This window comes from Sceloporus occidentalis, unplaced genomic scaffold (genome assembly GCF_023333645.1).
Source record: "Sceloporus occidentalis isolate IW3139 unplaced genomic scaffold, rSceOcc1.0.p SCAF_2, whole genome shotgun sequence".
NCBI classification, from domain to species: Eukaryota; Metazoa; Chordata; class Lepidosauria; order Squamata; family Phrynosomatidae; genus Sceloporus; species Sceloporus occidentalis.
Window position 1 is genome coordinate 62,638,187 of NW_028316982.1, and position 21,649 is coordinate 62,659,835.

Consider the following 21,649-nt stretch of genomic DNA (forward strand, 5'->3'; position numbering starts at 1 on the left):
AAACAAACTAAAAAGCATTGAAGGACACAGATGTAGACCTCTCTCATCTTTCAAGAGGCCCAACCTGCAAAGGTGGTGATCTTTTTTTAAGATGCCAGAAGCGGTGTTGCCAATTTCTGGGGAATTCCCTGGAATCCGGGGAATTTAATTAATTTCTTTCCAGGGATTTTGACTGAATAATAATAATAAATATTGGAGAATTCCAGGGTTTTGGATTTTGGTAAAACATTGAGGCTTGCTGGCAACGCTGGCCAGAAGCCACCTAACTTTCTGTATCGCTTACTTTAGCCTTCCAGCCATTTCCTTTTCTGGACTTGGGCAGGTGTTAATGTGTTAATGACGCTGCAAGGTGCTTGAGACCTCGAAGAAAAACAATGAAAGCAAGGGGGTAGCTCAACATTATTTCTTTTTGGTTATAGGGAAGGTGGGGCTCTTTTTCTGCTGGGCTACTAATCCCTTTTTCTCCCTCTACTTAGATCTAGAAATTACAGTACTTGATTATGAACCTCAAGTAGGATTTTCTAATAGTAATAATCCCTTCAGAATTGGTCTTTGGTGCCATTTCTTTTCTGCTCACCATCAATTCTCCTGCCTTTTCTAACTGGTTGGCATTCAGTCCTTTCCCCCTCCTTTAATTCAAGTCCTGAAACTAGCCATTCCCACCCCCTTAAGATAAAATGTGTGTGGAGTGTGTATATGTTTCTGTTTGCTATGAGCAGTTTGCCCTCAACATAGTAACTAGAGGTATCGAACACTGATTCTATACCAACAGCCCTTGGCAAGGCATCTCCTTCTCAAGACTTCTTCTTCTTCTTCTTCTTCTTCTTATTATTATTATTATTATTATTATCCTTTATTTATAAAGCGCTGTAAATTTACATAGCAGTGTACATACAATCAATTAAAATAGATAAAATTAACCTGCTTATGGCATACATTCTACAAAAATAATTAAACATATTGTTTAATTATCATGTATTGTTGATGAGATGAACCAATCTAAGTTAACACATTGCAGTTGGTTAAGATAAGGTGATTTAAGATGGTTTCATCTCTCAATTTTTACAGGAATTTAGGATTGCACAGAATATAGTGTTCTCATTTGATGGCAGTGGGGCTGCAGAGTGCAACTTAGCTTCTACAGAGAGAGGAAATGGGAATAATTGGGTTGACTTAAAATGCTTCCTCCCACCCCACCCTTTATTGCCATGTCTATGTTTGCTCAGAGAGAGGACAGTATGCCTTAATATTGTTTTTAATCCAAAAATTTAATTAAAAAATATAGTGTTGTTCTTAACCAAAGTAGCTTGGATATATAGCATCGTTATTTCTTGTCTTTCTTGAGAAAATTTTGGCTGTCCAGATGTTCTTGGAAAACAGTTCAGTTTTAAGAATGACTCATTAATTTAAAGGCAAGTAGTTACAACAAGTGTCCCATGTTTCCCCAAAGCTGTAGCAGATTATTATTCCCATCATCCCCAACCAGTAGGCATGCTGATTAGGAATGATAAGAGTAGTGAACAGAGTATTTGTGACATGCCATGATAGTTGGAGAAGATGGGAATTGTAATCTTGCATAGTTTATCCTGAAAAGTACCTGGGTGTAAAAGTAACTCACAAGAATTGTTCATGATGGCCGAAGTGGTGGTCCCCTCCACTTTCCAATAACAATGTTCCTTCTAGGATTGTGCTTATGGTAACATATATATGTATACGCTAGAAATCAGGAAATTATATTGTTTCTTTAGAAAGATCACTGGTTTCACTTACATGCAATTTGTGTAGGTTTAATTAATTAAAACTCATATGAATAATTGGCTAAGACTTTTTTAATGGGGTGACAGCCCTAATTAAGAAAATAAAAGCTCAAATCCTGAGGCCTGAATAAATTAAGCAAATTTCAGCACCACCATCATATTTTATTTATCAAGTTCTTAAAACTACTAGGTGCTGTGCAATAAATTTTTTAAAAGACTATTCCTACCCTGTGGGCTTGTAGTTTCAAATTGACCAGTGCAATATGATAGATGAAAAGAGTAGATGGATATGGGTAGGGATATAGGACAAAAGAAACTGGAATTGGTAGATGTTGCTTGCTTGTTTTGTGCATTGATTTTTGGTAAGTAGTTTGAAGGTACTTGTGCATTTCTGTCAGTTTAGCTAATTTAGCTCTGCCTGGATGGGGCATCTCTCAGGAACTATTACATAAGCTGCTTCTTTGGAAGTAGAGTACGCTGTAAGTTTTATAGATAGATTGTTCTTTTCACTGCTTTGTGGAGGACACAAAGCTTGGAAAGTTACTTTTTACAATTAATCAGTTAGAGTTCAGAGCCCCAAAAGTAATTAGTTACCACTGTAATTGCATTTTCTGTAAAATTAAAATGCTTCCCCCCTTTTCTCAGCAGCAACCATAGAGTCAGCGTTCCCTCCTCAAGCTTCTTCCCATCCTGGTTGACTTCAGAGGTGGCAGCCGGGCTGGGAGGACACAAGAAGAACGAGCAGGACATCATTTATATCCCTGGTTACATGCCCTTCACTTTTACCCTCGACTTATCCAAAGATCATATTAAAATCCAGATTTTTGGCCCAAAAACCTACCTTCGACTTATACATGAGGTTTACCTATACAAGTATATATGTTAGTTGTCATTAGCGGCTAAGAGGCATGAGAATCATAAGATGTCAGCTCCTAAGAGAGCCAGTATGGCAGAGTGGATAAATCACCAAGCCTCTTCATGCTGTCCTGCTTTATTTTCATCTTTGAAATCAGTTCTTCCTATGACTGGTGTTGGTTTGTGTAGAATGGCTTGCTTGTTTGAGCCATGCCTAGGAAAGCAATGTGTGCTACAAACCTTTTATTTTATGTTGTTTTATTTCACCTTGATCCTTCTTGCTGGGTGTTGGAGATACTCAGTAAATTGGCAAGTGAGTGCAATAGGAGTTTGAGTCTGCAAGCAAAAGACAATGGATGGAGCATTAAGGTCATCCTGGAGAGGCTTGGATCTAGATCCCTGTTCTCAGAAGAATCACCCTGGGTGGCATGGATTTGTCAGTCTCTTTTAGATAAACCAATTCTATAGGGTGATTGCAAGGATAAATGCCCTGAGGTCTTTGAAAGGAGGGCAGGTCCAAACATAACGAAACTAGTGCTACAATTCCCTATGTGATAGTTGGTCAGCTACAGCTATTTTACATATGAATCAAGGATTGAGTTCAAGCATCTGTAAAAATGTGCATATCTGTGGCATCGTGTGAAAAATGTCCCTATATCTGGGCAGTTTTATCTGAAATATAAACATGCATTTTATGGTTAAGGTTATTAAAAAACAAAACAACCCCCTCCCCCCCCCCCACACACACACACCTGTTGATGCAAAAGGCAAAGATTCTGCAGGACTGGTTTATCTGGATTGTTTTTTAATCACAAAAGTTCATGTGCCTGAAAAGAAAGCAACTTTCCCTCTTATATCAAGTCAGTGAGGAAGCTTTCCTGTTCTCTTCTGAAAACCTATTTACTTAAAATACGTTGACGCCAGCTTCTTCCAAACTGGTGAGGATTCTTTACAAATGTCCTTTCTTCCCTCCCCGCAGGAAACTGCTGGAGGAACATTTGGAATAGACATTGCATTATTTGGGTTCTCTTTTATCTGTGAATTTGTTGTGAAAATGTCCAAATGCCTCTATCTTAAGATCATTTTTCCACGGGCAAGACTGATAGGGAAACTAGTGATGGCAAGGAACAGCTAAAAACCAGGCAAACTATGGAAATTGATGCTTCACATTGATGCTACACTCAAATAGGTTTTCACAGCTTGTGAGTTTGCCATCTATGAATGATGACAACTGTGGCTACAAAAATAAAAGGTAAAGGTGGTAGATCACATACGTAGCTTGTGGGCTACATTCAGCTTGAAGAAGTATAAGTTGCACAGCCTTACACCAGGATCACAGTAACATCACCACTTTTGTTTTCCACAGGAATGTTTTTACAAAGAGCAAAGAAGGAGGGAGAAAAGTGTAATAATGCTCACTGAGAGTTGCAGCAGGTTCAGAGAAGGGCAACAAGTGTGGACCTGCCAAATTCTGAATGGGTCAAAGGCACCAGAGAAGTGTTCCTCTGGTCAGCCCAGTTTTACACACCTAAGCCCAATGTTTCTGTTTTCCCAAGCCTTCAAACATGTATATATATTTTGAGCTTACCTGCTGTAGTGAAAATCTGTTATTTTAATATGTTTCACTAGTATTTTGAAATGTTTTTCATTGGTTGTTTTGATTAGTTTTAATACTAGTGTAGGGTGCCCTGGCAGCAGTAACATTGAAGGTGCGGTCTAAAGTACTAAATGAAAGATAAAATATAGTGCAGTTGTATGTGTGGTCTACTTGTTAGTCCAACTGAATTCCGTAAGGTTTTTTATCCTAGCTATATTGTAGCTTTGGTTCCCCAGTTTATTTTTCATGATCCTCTGGAAGCTGCTTAGAGACACTTTTTAAAAGGATGTTATTTAATATATAGTTGTTAATCTGCAGTTTTGTACACACACTGGGGTTTGTTTTTGCCTTTTAAAAATGATTTTGACTTTTGTTGTTGTTTTATCTTGTAGTGCTGTTTCAGTGGTTTGATTTTTTAATAAGGTTTGCTTTCAGAGGAAATAATATTTTCAATTGTTAAAGTTACCTTTTTTGCTGTTAGCTGCTTTGCACCCCAGGAAGAAATGGCTTTACATTTAAAAGTTTTTAAATAAATATATTATAAAAATAACAATTTCTAGTAGAAATGGGGGGGAAACGTGTACAAGAGCATAACCAGATTGGCATAGCAAAATTATCCTCATTTAATAAAACCTGAGTCCTCTGTATGGAGACATTGGAAGACATTAATTTAGGAGGAGCTACAGTATTTAGGGAAATCTGTGAATCATAGTGCAAAACTGACAAGTCAAGCTTTGTGTGTACTGGCCTCCTTTTTAAAATAGTATCAACATGTGAGGTGATGGGATTTTGTACTCTCCTGGTGATTTCTTACTCATAAGAAAATACATTGCTGATAGGAGTGAGGAAAGAGATACCTATTCAGGAGATCAAGAAAAGAAGTAGAGCAATTCTGAGAGCCATTCCTGACACTGTATCTCTATATTTAGATTTTTAAAACTCAGAGGGAAATAACCGGAAAATATGGTTCCATATTTATAATACAGCATGGTAAAATATGAATGTCAACAAGGCAACCTGTGTTATTAGGTATAGTGAGCCTGTGCCATACGCAGGCTGCTTATAGGCGGCTTCCAGCTTACACGGAAGCTGCCAGGAGAACAGGTGAATGGTGCATGCACCTGCAGCATACACACACGACTGCACAACATGCATGAACCCCATTATATCTAATGGGGCTCGAGCATACATGCTTTTTGCCTTAAGCGATGGAGTCCAGAACGGAGCCCTGGGTAAAGCAAGGGCAGCCTGTATAAGCATGGGAGAAAAACACGGGATTTGTTTTCTGTTCTTATACTAAAGTCAAAATGTTTGAGGCCCAGAGTCTCTCTTTTTGCAAGTGGCATAAGCCTTGCACCCAAAGCTTGCAAACTGTCCTTTTTGGATAAAAGCTCCCACAATCCCTCAACCACTGTAACTACTTTTGCAAATTCTGATTGTAACAGCAGTGTGGTGAGATTAGAGGGAAACAAGTTTCTTTTAAATTTACTGTGCTCTTAGGTAATTTATGAACCAGTTCTGGATTTGAACACTTCAAGAGTTTTTGTTTGTTTGTTTGTTTGGGTTTTTTGCCTGACCAACTGAAAAACTGCAGAGATAAGTTTGCAAAGGCAGCTTTTTTCCCCCTGGCAATTTCCCTCCGAAATCATAGATGTCCGCACAGTTGTGTTCTGGACACTTGTCACTGTTAATACCTGTGCTGTTGTTGTCTATTAAAATAACCTTAACAGCCTTTTCTCCTTTCTATTGCAGAAGATGCTGGTGAAGCAGCAAGACCGCTTGGAAGAACGTGAACAAGACATTGAGGAGCAGCTGTACAAGTTGGAATCTGATAAGCGCCTGGTTGAAGTAACTTTGATTCTATACCTTGGTCTTCAGGCTGCATTTACACACTGAGTTTGCATACCGTGAAATGGCTGCCTTGATATAATAACTTGCAGAGGAAAGGGTTTCAGCCTTTGTAGTAATAATCTTGACTCCTCATAGTGGACCTACAGAAGTTTGACAAAAACAGAGTGATAAGGTTCCTGTTTACTATGGCAGGAATGTGAAATGTATAGGCCCTCCAATGTTATTAGACCTCTAATCCTATCTCCCTGACCCACATAACCAGTGGTGAAGACTGTTGGAAGTTGCAGTCTAGAAAATCACATATTCAACATTCACACATTACAATTCCTAAATCCCATTGATTCAGTGGCTCTACTTAAGTTGGGACTACCAATAACATTGATGTCAGGGACGTCTCTGAGCTGCACGTACTGATCCCAGAAGAATTGGTCCCAGTATCCTGTGACCTGGTGTCTTTTATTCCATGAACTTGAACAAAACCAAGCTCATAGCTCTCTGCCTCCTCTAAGTAATTATACCCTGTTCTGGGTTTATTTCTGGATGTTCAGTCTGATTTAGTGATTTCCATCAAACTGAATTAGGATATTGATTCTTCACCTATGGTTCTAAGTTCTGAACACTTTGTTGTACTAATTTCTTGAACAATTTCTGGAACTTCCCAATAGTCTGTCAACACTAAGCAAGTAAAAAGTACAAGAGTGCAGAGAATCAAAAGTGTGTAGGAGCAGCCATTTTAGTCTCTCAAGAGTATTATATAGGTTTGTAGGCTGACTGTAGGTATTTTTCCTCTCTCTTTCATTCCACTAGGAGAAGGTGAACCAGCTAAAAGATGAGGTGCGTCTACAGTATGAGAAAATGCACCAGATCCTTGATGAGGACCTGCGCAAGACTATGGAGATCCTAGACAAGGCCCAAGCAAAGTTCTGCAATGAGAATGCTGCCCAGGTGCTCCACCTCAGTGAGCGTATGCAAGAAGCCAAGAAACTTCTCAGCTCTGTTCAGGTCATGTATGACAAGACTGAGGACATCAACTTCATGAAGGTGATGTGGGGGTTAGTTGGGGGAAGGGGAGGGTCCAGTGGAGTGCTTCACTTGGCCATGGGATGAGGAAGGATCTTATGGATCCTTTGGCTCTTATGATGACAACCTCAGTGCAATAATGGTTGTATTCTCTCTTTACAAGCTTTGCATAGCTATTATATGCTATCCCTTCAAAGGTACCAAGTTACCGTGTGGCATTTTCATCTGTGTTTATTAGACAGAACTCATGTTGCTCTCTTTAAAATACTTTGGCCTTACCTGCTATAGTTGTCATATCGTATCTGTTACTCTTTTGGTTCTGGCTTCTTTCCTTCAGCCATTTTGAAACCTTTCTAGCAACAAAAAATATTGTCACAGAGAGAGGAGACCTGTATGTACACATGGGCACCGCCGTTGTTACACAAGTGCTGCGCAGCATCCGTACGGCGCTTGTGTAACAAGTGCGCCAATGGCGCACTGTGGCACACTTGTTACTCCATAGGGAAGCCACGTGGTTTTGCGGCTTCCCTGCGGAGGAAAAACTGGCACTGGCAGGCTGCCTTTTTTGGGCGGCATGTACTGCATCTAAATCTCCCAACATGTGAGACTTAAGAACAGGCTGAATTACATAATAATAATATAATTCATTTATATTCCACCTTTTCCCAGGGGAATCAATGTTCATGGTGACATACAATAATATGTCATACAATAATATGAATGTAGTGAACAATGAGCTGAGAAAATAATACAATGTTACAGTTGATACTGATTTAAATTGCAGACTCATGAGCAAACATGACTGTATTAATATCCTATATTGTAGATGTGTACTTACTATCTCTAAATGAAGTTCCAACAATTCATGTGAACCCAAGGTTTACTGGAAAATACTTTCTATTGTCAGAATGCCTCACTTTATGCAAGCTGGCTTTGTGGAAATTCTCAATTAAAGGGACCACACTAAATAGATAACAAAATAAATAAAAGAATTTAAAAAAACAAAAATATATCAGTGTCCCATATAATGAATATATGTTTACAACATTAAAAAAAAAACAGATAAGTCCAAACGTTAATTTAAACCCAAGGGTTTGCTGGAAATTAATTTGTATATCCAAAATGCCTCTCATGTAAAAGTTTACTTTGTGCTGATCCTCTATGAAAGGGACCATAATTAACTGACTCAATAGCAAAAAAAAATTAAGGAATCCGGAGAATGACCCAATTATGAAAAATGTTCTACTAGTGGGGTATCCAGACTTCCATTTCTGGTTTTACTTTTATGTTCCCTCATTCTAATCCTCAAATTTCTTGTGGTTTGTCCTACGTAAATCTTAGGGCAAGGGCATAAAATAACATAAACAACATACAATTGGTGAACAATCTTAACTCATGTTGATCCTGTAATGTGGGATGTATAAAATGTTTTGATAGTCAGTGATTGTCTAGAACATGAACAGTGTCCACTCTGTCTTTGAGTTCAGGAAGATGGAATTCTTAACTGACAGGCTGCTTTTGATAGCTTACCTTGGTGTGGGATTCCCCTCACAGCCGGTGGTATATAACCAGCACTCAAACAGGTTTCCTCTTCTGGTTTCCTAGACTGAATAGTCTCTTGTTGTACAGCAGACTAATGAATAAAAGGGTCATCTCAGACCTTGTACTCAGAGTAAGGTTTTGCTCACCAGCCCCTTTGGTGGCTAATCTTCCTTGTAACATAGACCAGATGGTCCACTCCTCATTTTTGAAAGACAAGATACCCTTGACCTCTAGAACAGTATTGCCTGTCAAAAAGAGGCTTTCCAGTAAATCTTGGCAGCTGATTGACAGGGTATTTACACTCTGCTAGAGTGTATTCCCTTTGTGGGGGTTGATCCACTGTTGGCATCATTGTAGTTCAACAAGTATCCCAGGCAGGCTACTAGAGGAATGATAGAGCCCAGTTGGAACGGAAATCTTTCTGGAGCTAGGGTACAAGATAGCAGTCTAGAATTATTTGGTGGTCTCATAAGTGCAGGGGCAGGCATGATAGTCAACTAAGGAGACCCAGAGATCTGAGAATAATCCATTGAAACATGTGCTTCAGAGTTCCTAGGCGGTGTGTTGTGGACTATAGCTGATGTGGCAGGTTGAAGTCTGGAATCACTATGATGCAACATATAAACTGTTGTTAGGCTGAGGCCTGGGATAAAATTCCCATCAGTATAAAGATTTGCTAAATTGTTTCTCCTTGGCATGCTGGATTCCTTCAGAAAAGACCTAAAGAATACCAGTAAGATGGATTAAGTACTCTGCACCTCCTGAGTCTACCTTTATGAGCTAGGGGGCCTGGGAAAAAATGAGAAATTGGTAAAGCAGCAACATTCCTTTTGCACTTTGCTAAGAAGTTGTATGCTGCTGAGGATTAAGTTCGACCACTCCAATCCAACAAAGATGGAAGAGTCAGTAGAGCCATAAAGTAATAGGCCCTGTGCATTATAAAAACAGCAGCTTAGCACTTACATAGTACTTCTTAAAACTGCTTTTCATGCATTTTTATTAATTATGACAATGACTCTGTCAAGCAGTTCAGTACTGTCTTCCTAATTCACTATATGGAGTTGCCTTGTAACAGGTAGAGTTGTAACACTGACTGGTTCTATTCCTTGGGTCTTGAACAGAAGTTCTTAATTTTGTAACCTGCTTGGAAATGCAAATATCTTTTACATGTAATACATGTGCCCTATTTTGAGCTTTGGCCCCTTACAACAGAGTTGCTGTATCTGTGCAGTATTCTGTGTGGTTGTGTTGAGGATGGGTGGGAGAAGCTTATTCTGTGGAACCAGTGGGAACAACTGGGAAGTCTTATGAAACTGTGACTAGAAGCTGCTGTGATGCAGGATCTGCATGACTGACAGTTCTTTATTCCATTTTTTTGTTTTCCTTCCTAGAATACCAAGTCAGTGAAAATCTTGATGGATAGGTAAGAAATCATTTTCCTGGCCATTTGGATTTGAGTGAAAGAGGCTGCATCTGATGCAACAGTTATAGATGGTCTTCTGGGCATGGACCTAGAGTTATCAAGGGATGTTTTTATTTTGTAGATTTCCCAATTATTATTATTATTATTATTATTATTATTATTATTTGTATCCCATCCCAACAGCTAATCAAATACAATTCAAAACCAGTAACAAAAACATTCCCTTATTCCTCCATCCCCCATACCCTAAATTATTGTTCTACCTATGGCTTAATTTATTGCATTGTAATGATACGTGATATTGAGCAGCAGTGACTACAAAAGATACAGAGTGCCAAAACATACAGACAGGGATGGCGGAGGAATGATTTTGCTACCATTAAATTCTGATAGCTTTATTTAAAGAAAATATTTTAAAAACTGGCCTCTTTTCAGCATGTAACACGAATGAGCTAAACATGAGGGAAATAATGGGGGGGAAATTCTGGCTTGCAGTGAAAGTGGTAAGATGTGCAGCCTACTTAGCTTTCCAGAAGGAGGTTTGATAACAAATTGAATTATAATATGTGGAACAGAGGGAAATACTAGGGATTCTCATGAATCATAGGGAGTTCAGGTGAGAACTGATGGTGGGAGGATAAGTCTGCAAAAGCTGGTTAAAAGTCAGCACAATATCTTAATGGGCAATGGTAACCCATAGTACAGGAACAGAATCAGGCAAAGACTGGGGAACCTTTCAGTAAAGATTTATTGACCAAATTCCAGCTCTTAAGATTTTCTCTGCTTTAACACCAGTGGACTCTCTGTTTTGATATGTTGCTTGTCTCTAGTCAAGTGTGGGAAAGCAAAGAATTAGTGTTGCACATTGGATTGTCTTGGGCTCTGCCCCTAGATCTCCACCCAAAGCTGAGTAAACCTATATGGCTAAACTGAATCCTGGCTTAGTGTTAGTGATAGTGAACAATTCTGAGGCTGGTTACTGACAAGTAATTGTAAGGAAAGGTGATAGTGATGAATGAAATCAAACCTGAAAACATTTTTTTTAATTAGCATTAGAGAAACAAAATCATAAGACCCTTTATTTGCAGAATTGCCTCCTCACAAGGCTAGGGAAGGAAAACGAATTTTCTTACAGATGTGGAAAACAAATTGAGCTGATCCCTTTCTGGAAGAAACCTTGTGGTACTTGGGCCCATCCCATTCAATAACACATTGTAATATTCCTTTTTTAAGGACCCAGAACTGCACAGGAGGCAGTTTGCCACCTCCCAAGATTGGCCACCTCAATTCCAAGCTCTTCCTGAATGAAATTGCCAAGAAGGAGAAACAGTTGCGAAAACTTCTAGAAGGTGAGTGAAGCCTCTGTCTAAAAACTCGTAAATCACATTTGTGTAAACTGCAGCTTAAGCAGAAGGATTCTCATCTATCTCTATGTTATTTCTCCCTAAGTAGCCTTGTTGTAGTTGGTCAGCATATTGCTTTCAGGCCGAGATCTAGGTATAACTGAAAGGGTGAGGGGAGCAGTTGCAGGAAAAGGGATATGTTCTACAGAAATAGCTTCTCCAGAGCCAGGTTATTTTTGCTCTATGCTAAGGGGTGAGAATCATGCAGATTTCTAGATGTAGGGCTGCAGCTTTCAACATGCCTCATCATTGGCTATACAGCTAAGGCTAGGAGTTGCTGTCCAACAACATCTGGAGGCTGGATGTTTTGCCCCCCTGATGCTATCTATATTTCTGGGATCGATCCTGAAACTTCAGCAGTCCCTGGCCACTACCAGTTTCATTGAAATAATGGTGAATCTTGAAATATCAGGGGTTTGTGCAAGGCCTGACGAATCTGCCCTCTTGCCCATTTCCTGCCTTAGTATTGTAGAGCAGGGGTGGGGAAGTTACAGCCCTCTAGATGTTATTGGACTCTCATCTCCTCAAGCCACCATGTTGGCTGTAAACTGAAAAACTGGAATTCAGCAACATCTGAAGTGCAATAGGCCTGCTCCCCCCCTCCATTTAACTAGAAGCCTAGCTTTAAATCAGGAGAGAGCCCTCCCCAAAAGGTGCAGGCATTTTTTAAACAGAGGCTCTTCCCAATCACTGCAATGCAGATGTTATCCTGTGGTAATTTAAAGTCTCTGAATAGAAGGAAAAGGTTTTTTTTCCAGTTCTTCCTGTCTTCAAGAGTTGGAACCAGGTGGAATTAAGGCTTGAGACTTACAGGGTGGTTCCCGTCTCCCAAGACTTGGAGAAGTTCATGAACGGCAAGATTTACCAACCTTTAGTATGAAATTTCAAGCAGTTGATTCTCTCTATTATCTGTAGCCACAGTATCCGCTAATTTCTCTCTTCCCCACATAGCCTAATCCTCCATCCTGATACTATATAATTCTCAGCATATCTTTGGTAGGGACTTGCTTTCAAATCTCTCTGCTTATAAACTACTCCAGAGTTGTGAAGTACGTACTAAGTTTTCATGAATTGGCTGATGCTGGAATCTCAGCCTTACTTCTGCTTTATATTTCTGGATCTGAAACACCTCTGCTGCTTATTTTTCCCTTTTTGTCCCCATAGAATCCTTGCTTCTTTTGAGAAAATTCCCTGACAGTTTAAAAACTGTTAGATATGCATAACATTTCCAGAGTGAACACAATTCAGGGCTTCCTGCCACCAAAATGCCATTTCTCTTTAGGACTGTAGTAACCAAAGCAGAATAGCAACACACTAGAGGCAAAAGCACTGCTCTGCAAGACAGGTGTAGTTTGTCTTTAGCAGGCATATTTAGATCCATTTTCAAAGGGTTCTGAAAGGATGATAATTGGTTAAAACACGTGACATACAAATGAAACTTGGGTTTGGCACAAAAAAGACTTGAGATTTCAGATACCTAAATTAATGGTTCATGTAAAGTGGCAGATGATTTCCTCTTTGGAGTGATCGTCAGATCTAGGGGGAAAGCAATGGGTTCAAATTGCATTCTTGCAAATATAGGTTGAATACAGAACGTGGGAAAGGTAACATTTTGGACTGCATCTCTCAGAAACCATCAGCCAGCACAGTTGCAAGCTATGTTGGCTAGGGAATTCTAGGAGATGCAATCCAAAAAGGTATTCTCCCCCTAACCTCTGATTGAGTATCGTAGAAAGAAATCTAATTAAGTGTACATCCTGCTTGGCATTAAAACAGATTGACTGATCCAGTGGCAGGCCCTCCTTCCCTGGGGATTTTGAAGAGGAAGTTGGATGTCAAGGATGATTTGGGTCTAGGTATTGAAGGGAATTGGAAGGGGGAATCAAGGTTCTTCCTTCTTAACTCCCTAATTCAATGACTGACTTAATACATTCTGATTACAGAATGAGGATTTCCCAGCTGCAAAGCATAAAATAGACTGGCTAAGCCAGGATTTTTGAAAGCATGTACTTTTAAATATTTTTTAAAGAAGCAATGACTTGGGCATATAGTGGCAGTTCCTAAAACATTTTCTGCAGTTGATATTTATAGAGAGCTTCAGTCTACTGTTAGATCCACTCCAGTTTTGAAATAAAATGCGTTCTAGGTTTTTACTTATAAATGAACATGTTCTAGAGTGAGAGAACATTTCCCTGTGATGGCTAAGATCCCAATAAAGTTAGATGAGAAACTTTAAACTGAACATACATAGACTAAACCAATCCTCTCTCGAGGGAAACCCCTTCCCCCAAAGTCTATGCATGTAGACACACTGTAATATACACTTCCTGTAATGCTTCTTTAAGTAAATGTACATAAATTGCATATATATATATATATATATATATATATGCAAGTATCTCACTAGAAAATGTTGAACAGTGAAAGATACTGGCCTACTAGCAAAGTCTTACATTCTCAGTGTCTTGTGACTGAAGAATAGGGCCAGACTCAAGAGCACTCCTCTGAGGTTTGAATATATGGTTTGTGGTGCACAGCCCCAGTTCCTTATCAATTTATGCCAACTTTGGCTTTTATGAGTCTACATGCTTGACATAGCCAAGTGTCCAAATGCATTGTCTCAAATACAGTGGTATACCAGAACTATAAGATGAACCAGAATTTATTGCAGGCTACATATCGCAAATGTATCTGGTAGTACAGTATAGGGAAGTATTACTGGTGCTGCACCAGCTGTTATTCCACATCCCAACTGGGATAGATAGAAGGTAGTGACCACTTTTCCTGTGATCTGGCTGTATGATTTGACATGGTCCAAAGCTTAGTTTTGTTTGCAGACCCTTATTTATGCCAGGCATGGACAAAGTGTAGCCCTCTAGAAATTGTTGGTCTGCTGCTCCCAGCATTCCTCACTATTGTCTATACTGGTTAGAGCTGATAGAAGTTGTAGTCCAGCAATATCTGGAGAAATACACTTTTATCAACCCTTGATTTACATATACTTAGAGTTTTACTGATAGTGGTGGCAGTATGCTTGACAATATCTGGCTAACAAAACTTTGGGCCAGAAGCAGAGATCTGAATACTGTATTGGAGGCATGGATGATGACTCACAAAGTTCTCTGGGTCTTTTATCCCCTCTACCTTAAGTCATTGCTTCACCTTCTTGCAAGGCAAGAGATATATGAATTCTGATTATGACTAAAGCTACTGGTATGCCTCAGTAGCAGAAAATTTGGTATCAGAGGCAGAAATAACATGGAAAGAATAGGAATTGGTTCCTATATCACAAAAAAACAAGAGCACTTCAACATGTTTCAGCAGATATTTTACCCAAATGAACAGCATGTATATGTCAAATGAAAAAACAAACAAAAAACAAGTCAGGGAAGTCTTGCACGAGGAAACAAATAACATGTAGAATTTTTGGGGGACCATTTGGACTACTTCTAAAATTTACCCAGAGATTATCCCCCTCCCCCCTTCATCACCTTCCACTTTTCTGTTTTGCTGTTGAGTCTGTGCAGTAAGGGATTCTAGAGGCAGTTGCTGTTTACCTTGCCTGTTGTAAGCAGGTCACACAACTACTATAGCATTGGCTAGAGCAGAATACCATACACCCCAAGCTCAAGCTTTTTGAATTGAATATTGCAGCCATGCTGTGGCCACCTGACACGAAAAGTTTTTATTTCTCCAGCCCTCCTTCACCATCTTACCACTTAGAGTGCTAAAAATTTTCCAGCTAAATAAAGGCCAAGGAAGACCGGCTGGACAGGAGTAAAAGGGAGCTTCTTTGTCAAAGGCTTTTGTAAAGTGAGGTATGGCTCTAAGTAACTGCTACAAATCTGCCATCCATTTTCCATCTCATGGACTGGAGACCTTGCTAAAGAGTGTATTTAGCGCTCAGTATGTTAAACTTATACACTAAAATACCCATTTCTTGCTTTTTTTGAGATGGTTGATGGGCAGCATTGCTTGCTATGTTCCATGTCTTCTTTTTTAAAAAAAACTGTGGGTCAGTGTGTAAATGTGCCAAGTTCCATACTCTCAACTAAAAGTGTATGAGTTAACCGGTCAGCAATAGGGACTGTTTTATTCACTTCCTACAAATGAAATAGGCTATGTTGAAAATGATCTGACATTTTCCAACTGATTTTCAAGAAATCTAAGAGAGGCAGTCACATAAGAGTATTGGTTCTCCTCATGCCATAGAATTTATTTGCCAAGAAGCATCTTTGAGAGGAAGATGCAGAAGAAGCAAAAAGTGGGGAGGGTAGAGCTTGATAATATGAGCACCAGACAGTGAGTGAAAGGAGTGTTTTCTGCTTTTTTATATGCTTTGGAATCAAAGTTATTGTAGAACAGATATTCACAGTGTTTTGCCCTCTGGGTGTTTTGGCCTACAGATTGAACACTAGTATCAGATTGTGCAAGTTGCAGCTCAAACTTTTGCTGGGTAAAACATTTTCCACTTGCCATAGGTAAGTTAGATTTTTTTAAGGCACAGGAAAGAGCATATCAGAAGGAACAAGGGCAAGACTGGGAAATTATGACAAGGAATGGCAGATCTTGGCTTTACCTGTTGGGGAAATGGCAGTGAGAATGCAGTTCTCCACACTGAATCTCTGCTCCCTATGGCTCCTCTCCTCTTGTGAGTCTCACTTCACCTTCTTTGCCTTAGATTTCTCTGGCCATGCTTACTGGAGAAATCAGGTGGTTGTACTCCCAGAAAATAAATTTTCCAAGCTGTGCCTGTAGTAATACAGGAGCAACCATATTGCTCTCCAGATGTTTTGGACATTAGCTCCCATTGGTCCCAGCCAGGTCAGGTCACAAATCCTGGGATTCTTGCCCCCCCCCCCCAAAAAAAAAATCTAGAAGATAGCATATTTGGGGAAAGAGTTGCAGAGCAACAGGGTTTGCCTGGCTTGGCTAGTGCAAGTAAATTAGTGTATCTAAAGAAGAGTAGCAGCCTGATGCTCTCCAGATTTGGATTGCAAGTCCCATAATTCCTGACAATTGAAAGTTTGAGTGGTAATTGATGATATTCATGGTTCAAAATACCTTGTGGATAGCAGATGATGATTTGTATCCCACTCTTTTCCCAGAACTGGGACTCAGAGCAGATTGTATGCCCCTTGTTCAATTATGTTTGTAATTGTATTTCTATAACCACGCCATAACACAAATCCTGGGTAGCTCACCAAAAAAATAATTTAAAAAGATTACAAATGTCCTTATATCTGTTAAACTCAAACATCAGTTAGCACACACATTTAAAACACTTTGTACCGGGCATCACTGTGACTGAAATGCTAGGAACAAGATATGGGAGCTACCTGTAAGGTGTTCAGCCTACAACCTCAGTTTTTGAGCCCCTCATCTGGGCCTCAGAAATCCAAGTAATACAGCAAAAATACCTTTTGTCTCAGTTATGTACAATGGAGAAACTCTGGACATTAGCACCATGTTCAGAGTGTAGATAATACCATTTTGTGAAACTTGGGCTTTCTGTTCATTTGTTTATTGTAAGAACTGGGAGCAGCCAGGCAACTCTGCAGAGCTGAAACAGGAAGGATCTAGAGCATGGCTTTTGTTTTGTATACAGTGCTTCCCATGTGTTTGGCCTGCTGCAGGTATTCTGTGCCAAATTCTGGAAAAAATATCTGTGGTCACACATCTACAGGTTCTACAGCCTTTTCATTGGGTTTTCTTGGCAGATTTCTTCAGAGGGGGTTTGCCATGCTATCTTCTGAGGCTGAGAGTTTGTTCACCCAGTGGATTTCCATGGCTCAGTTCGGATTCAAACCCTGTTCTCCAGAACCATAGTCCAATGCTCAAACCACTACACCAGGCTGGCTTTTCCTGTTAAAAGTTAGCTACTTCTGATTTAGAACATGGAGGAGAGCTAGAATGGAGCTTGGTCAGCCTCCTTCAACCTAGTACCTCCCCCAGATGTGATAGACTTCAACATCTACCATCCCCAGTGGCTGTACTTTCTGGCATGATGGGAGTTGTGATGCAACAGAGCTGGAAGGTGTTGAGTTGGGGAGTACTGGGTAAACTAATCAGGTGTTATTTTCCCAATTTCTGTTTTGAACCCCACCCCCCCCCCACCCCCAATACACACACACAATCACTGGTTTTGAAGCTGCTCATCTCTTTCCATTCCTTCTCAGAGTATGCTTTGCTTGCTCTCTGGAGAGGATCTCAGTTGCACACTAAATCAAAAAGGCAGGCCTAACATTGATGAAGGTGACAGCACCTGTCTTCTCTCTTTCCCTCCAGGTCCTTTCAGCACCCCGGTGCCATTCCTGCAGAGCATCCCAATGTACCCTTGCAGCGTCAGTAACTCAGGTGCCGAGAAACGCAAGCACTCCACAGCTTTTCCAGAAGCCAGCTTTTTGGAGCCATCCTCGGGACCCGTTGCCAGCCAATACGTGAGCCAGGGGGCTTCTGCTGGCGAAGGCCAGTCTGCACAACCCATGGTGCCTTGTAGCTCCACGCAGCACATAGTAGGACTCCCCAGTGGCCCCCAACCAGTTCACTCTGGCTCGATGTTCAATCCTTCCCACTATCCCAACAGCACATCATCTCAGCAATCTGTGCTGTCCCAGTATGGTGGGCGCAAAATTCTTGTCTGCTCAGTGGACAACTGTTACTGTTCTTCAGTATCCAATCACAACGCGCATCAACCATACCCACGGTCAGGCCACTTTCCGTGGACAGTGTCGTCGCAGGAATATTCTCACCCCCTCCCTCCTGCTCCATCTGTACCTCAGTCGCTCCCGGGCTTGGCAGTGAGAGAATGGATTGATGCATCTCAGCAACATGGACGCCAGGATTTCTATAGAGTTTATGGTCAGCCTTCCACCAAACACTATGTCACCAGTTAACTGTCTTGTTTGGATAGCATCCTGCTGATTTTTGAAGATTTTTCTTTTTTAAAAATCTAGTTTCTGTTGTTTTAAATCAAATCCATTTCCATTTATTCCCTACCACAGAGTCTCAGAGGGGCATTGCTGTCATCTCTATTTTTAATTTAATTTTTTAAAAAAATAATCCTCCCCTTGTATCAGGTTTGGGGGAGGGCTGTGGAAGACATTAACAAGGATTTCAATCAAGCATCTACTTCTGGATCATGTGACAGTGATACTTTCCAGCTTGGAAAACTTTTAAAGGGACAAATGATCCTTTTCTACTTCAGTTTCTGGGCTCTTTGGTTTTGCTTTTAAAATTTCTTTTTCCTTACCATTTTTAAGAGGAGAACATTTCTATCATTGATTCATTCAGAAATGACACTCGTAGGTTTTTTTTTTTAAGGCTGACTTTTTTTGTGTGTTAAAAGGCCACGTATTGTGCATATTGGCATTCTTTTTCTTCTTCTTTCAGAGATTTGTAAATACACAATGGCAGGAAATGAAATGCACAAAAAAAGGGAAAAGAAACTGAAAAAAAGAAATTAAAAAAAAATCTGTTTTAGTTTCCAGGAGGGAAGTGTGTGTCAAGTTGCACACATTCCTTCCTGTGTTTCGTTGATGCAACTTCCTCTAACAAGCACTTTGTATTAAAAAAAAAAGTGGACTTCCTGTTATAAGGCGCAGGTATTTATTCTGTAACCAATTTTAGAACACACACAAAAATATTCAAATAAATGTGATCACTTAGTGCAAACACCTTGTTCTGCTTTGCCTCCATAGGCACTGCTTTGGCCACCTTCTTTGGGAGTGTGGAAGTCTTATTCAAACAGAAGTCCAACATCGTTTAAAACTGGATGGCACTTTGAATTACCTTTGGAATAATCTAATTAGAAATGCAAGAACTGGGTAAAGAATGAGGAGGGTTGGTCAGTAATGTTAGGCCATAACCTGAACTTTCTGGAATACATCAAGAATGTAGTTTATGTTTAGATATATTGGAAGATTGGATCAAACAATCAGTGCACTGAGCTCAGGAATGCAGGGTAAAAGGTTTGTATAATTTATGAGTGCTGTATTTAAAAATAAGATGCACCGTGTGTGATAGTTGGATCTTATTTCTTACCTGCTAGTCTTGATTAAAATTGTGAGACTCGCAAATTAAAATTGCAGCCCTCCTTACATGTTCTGATAGGCAGTGCAGTATAAAATATGTCACAGGATTTGGCTTCCTGAAGATTTCTGTTTACATTTAAAACAAAAACCGTTTTCATTGTAAACATTATTTGTGAGACTAAATGGTTGTGCTAGAGATACCTTTTGCAAATCATTTATGATTTTCTTGTACCTCATCTAGGCTGCAATCCTCTGAAAACTTACATGACAGTACATGTCATAGAACTCAATGGAATTTATTTCTATGCAAGGCTGCATAAGAGGACAGTGTGTGTGTGTGTGTGTGTGTGTGTGTGTGTGTGTGAGAGAGAGAGAGAGAGAGAGAGAAAGCTGTCCCAGACCACGAAACCTACAAAGCAGATATCTACACTCAGTTCTAAATATCAAACCGAGTAATTTATTCTCCACTTCTTCCCCAAATGAATCCTCCTTCCAAAACTACATCCTTATATATTCTTCCCCAACATATTTATTCCTCCCTTTCCTTCCTCTCCTCAGAAGCAATTAAAATCCAATTTTTCCTCACTCATCATCCAGGCCTCTCTTTCTCTTCAGTCATAACCCATCACTAACAGAATCCTATGCATGGACACCTCAATTTCTTGCTTCCAGTTCTCCCACATAAAAAAGAAAGAAGAGAACAAAGGCCTAGACATTTTTTTAAAAAAATGTGTGACTAATAAATCGACCTAGTAGTGCCAGTGTCTTCCAGCTAGTCTCCACCATTTACCACTCCACAATCTAAGCAGGGTAAGGAACCTGTGGCCCTCCAGATGTTATCAGCAGTTCCCATCCTCCTTCACCACCAGCTTTGCTGTTCAGTAACCACACATTCTTCACCTCTGGACTACGCTGAATGACAGCCACCCATCTATAGGAAAAGACAGAGACTAATCCTTTTAATCCACAGAGCCTTTAAGTAGTGAGATTTTATATAGTTCTTATGCCTATCCATTGGTCTTCCATTGTTATTTCCCCTGAAGATAGTAGCTGAATTATGGGTTAATTTGGCTTATGTATTTTCCCTAAATATGACAGTAGATATCCTGTGTACACTTGGGAGCAAGCTGCAAGTAGGGCTGGGTCTCAAGGCTGTGGTAGTATCACTGATTTACAAGTGTATTTATATTGTTATCCAACTGATCCGTTTGAAGTATTTGGAGGAGGCAGTGAGTGCAGGAAACTGATCAACCATTCTGTACTTTATCTTTCTTTGGTCACGAGGCCTAATCCACTTACATTCCTTCAGTTAGTATTTTCCCTGCTTAATAGGCTTGTGGATAATAAGATAATTTTCTCTCACAGTATTTTTTACTGTTATTTATGAATATACAAACTTATTCTAATTAAATGGCATCTTTAATACTTTTAAAAATGAAAATCAGTTATTAAAAGACTTTTAATATAAATCAGCCACATCTGTTCTAGGATGCTGGTTTTTATTTGTGTTTAAAATGCTTTTTCTTCCCAGTTTTTTCCTTATTTGTTTTTCTTTTTGGTTTGGTTTGGTTAAATGCAGTTGCTTCTTGTAACAGATGAACAAGTGAAAAAGCTGACAAGGCAAGGGAGTGTCCTGGTGGCAAGAGCCAGAGTTACTTTTCTCTTGGTCCATGGGAGATGTAAAAGTACATAGTGGAGATGGAATCCTAGGAGCCAAACTATTTGTGTTAGCAAACTTGTCTGTTTAAATCAAGGGTGGGCAACCACAAGGACTGGAAGATTACATGTTTTTTAATGGAAAAAAAAATTTTGTTAAGGAGTTAAAACAAGATGCTGATAGAGTGTTTTAGAAGAGAATTACACATTCTGAAAGTGTATCTCTTTTTTAAAAAATTAAATGTTTTTAGGGCTTTAAGAGGGCTCCAGGGCCTAAAAATGTAAGCATTACAAAGAATCCCCCACTCCCCAAAGCGTCTTCTAATAACACCTTCATCTCAGCTTGCCTCATAATGACTGATAGGCACGAGCTGCAAGCAAAGGAAGTGGGCGAGTACTCAAACTACTCATCCACACAGCCTTCTTACTCTTAAATCAATCCCTGGACCCCATTTTATGTGACTGGAGGAGGTCTACATCAGATCTAGGCTTGACATAGGTTGTAGGGGCTA

The 21,649-nt window shown here is 39.8% G+C and overlaps 1 protein-coding gene across 3 annotated transcripts in view; it reads left to right on the plus strand.

Moving 5' to 3' along the window:
* TRIM8 (tripartite motif containing 8) overlaps window positions 1-20,911 on the plus strand; it is a 72,688-nt gene extending 51,777 nt beyond the window's left edge. For all 3 annotated transcript variants that reach the window (XM_089509761.1, XM_089509762.1, XM_089509760.1), the window contains 5 exons: window positions 5,962-6,057; window positions 6,868-7,101; window positions 10,014-10,045; window positions 11,279-11,394; window positions 17,737-20,911. In XM_089509761.1, coding sequence (XP_089365887.1) covers window positions 5,962-6,057; window positions 6,868-7,101; window positions 10,014-10,045; window positions 11,279-11,394; window positions 17,737-18,344 — 1,086 coding nt within the window. In that variant the 3' untranslated portion in view covers window positions 18,345-20,911. The remainder of the gene's footprint in view (window positions 1-5,961; window positions 6,058-6,867; window positions 7,102-10,013; window positions 10,046-11,278; window positions 11,395-17,736) is intronic.
* The last annotated feature ends 738 nt before the right edge of the window (window positions 20,912-21,649 follow it).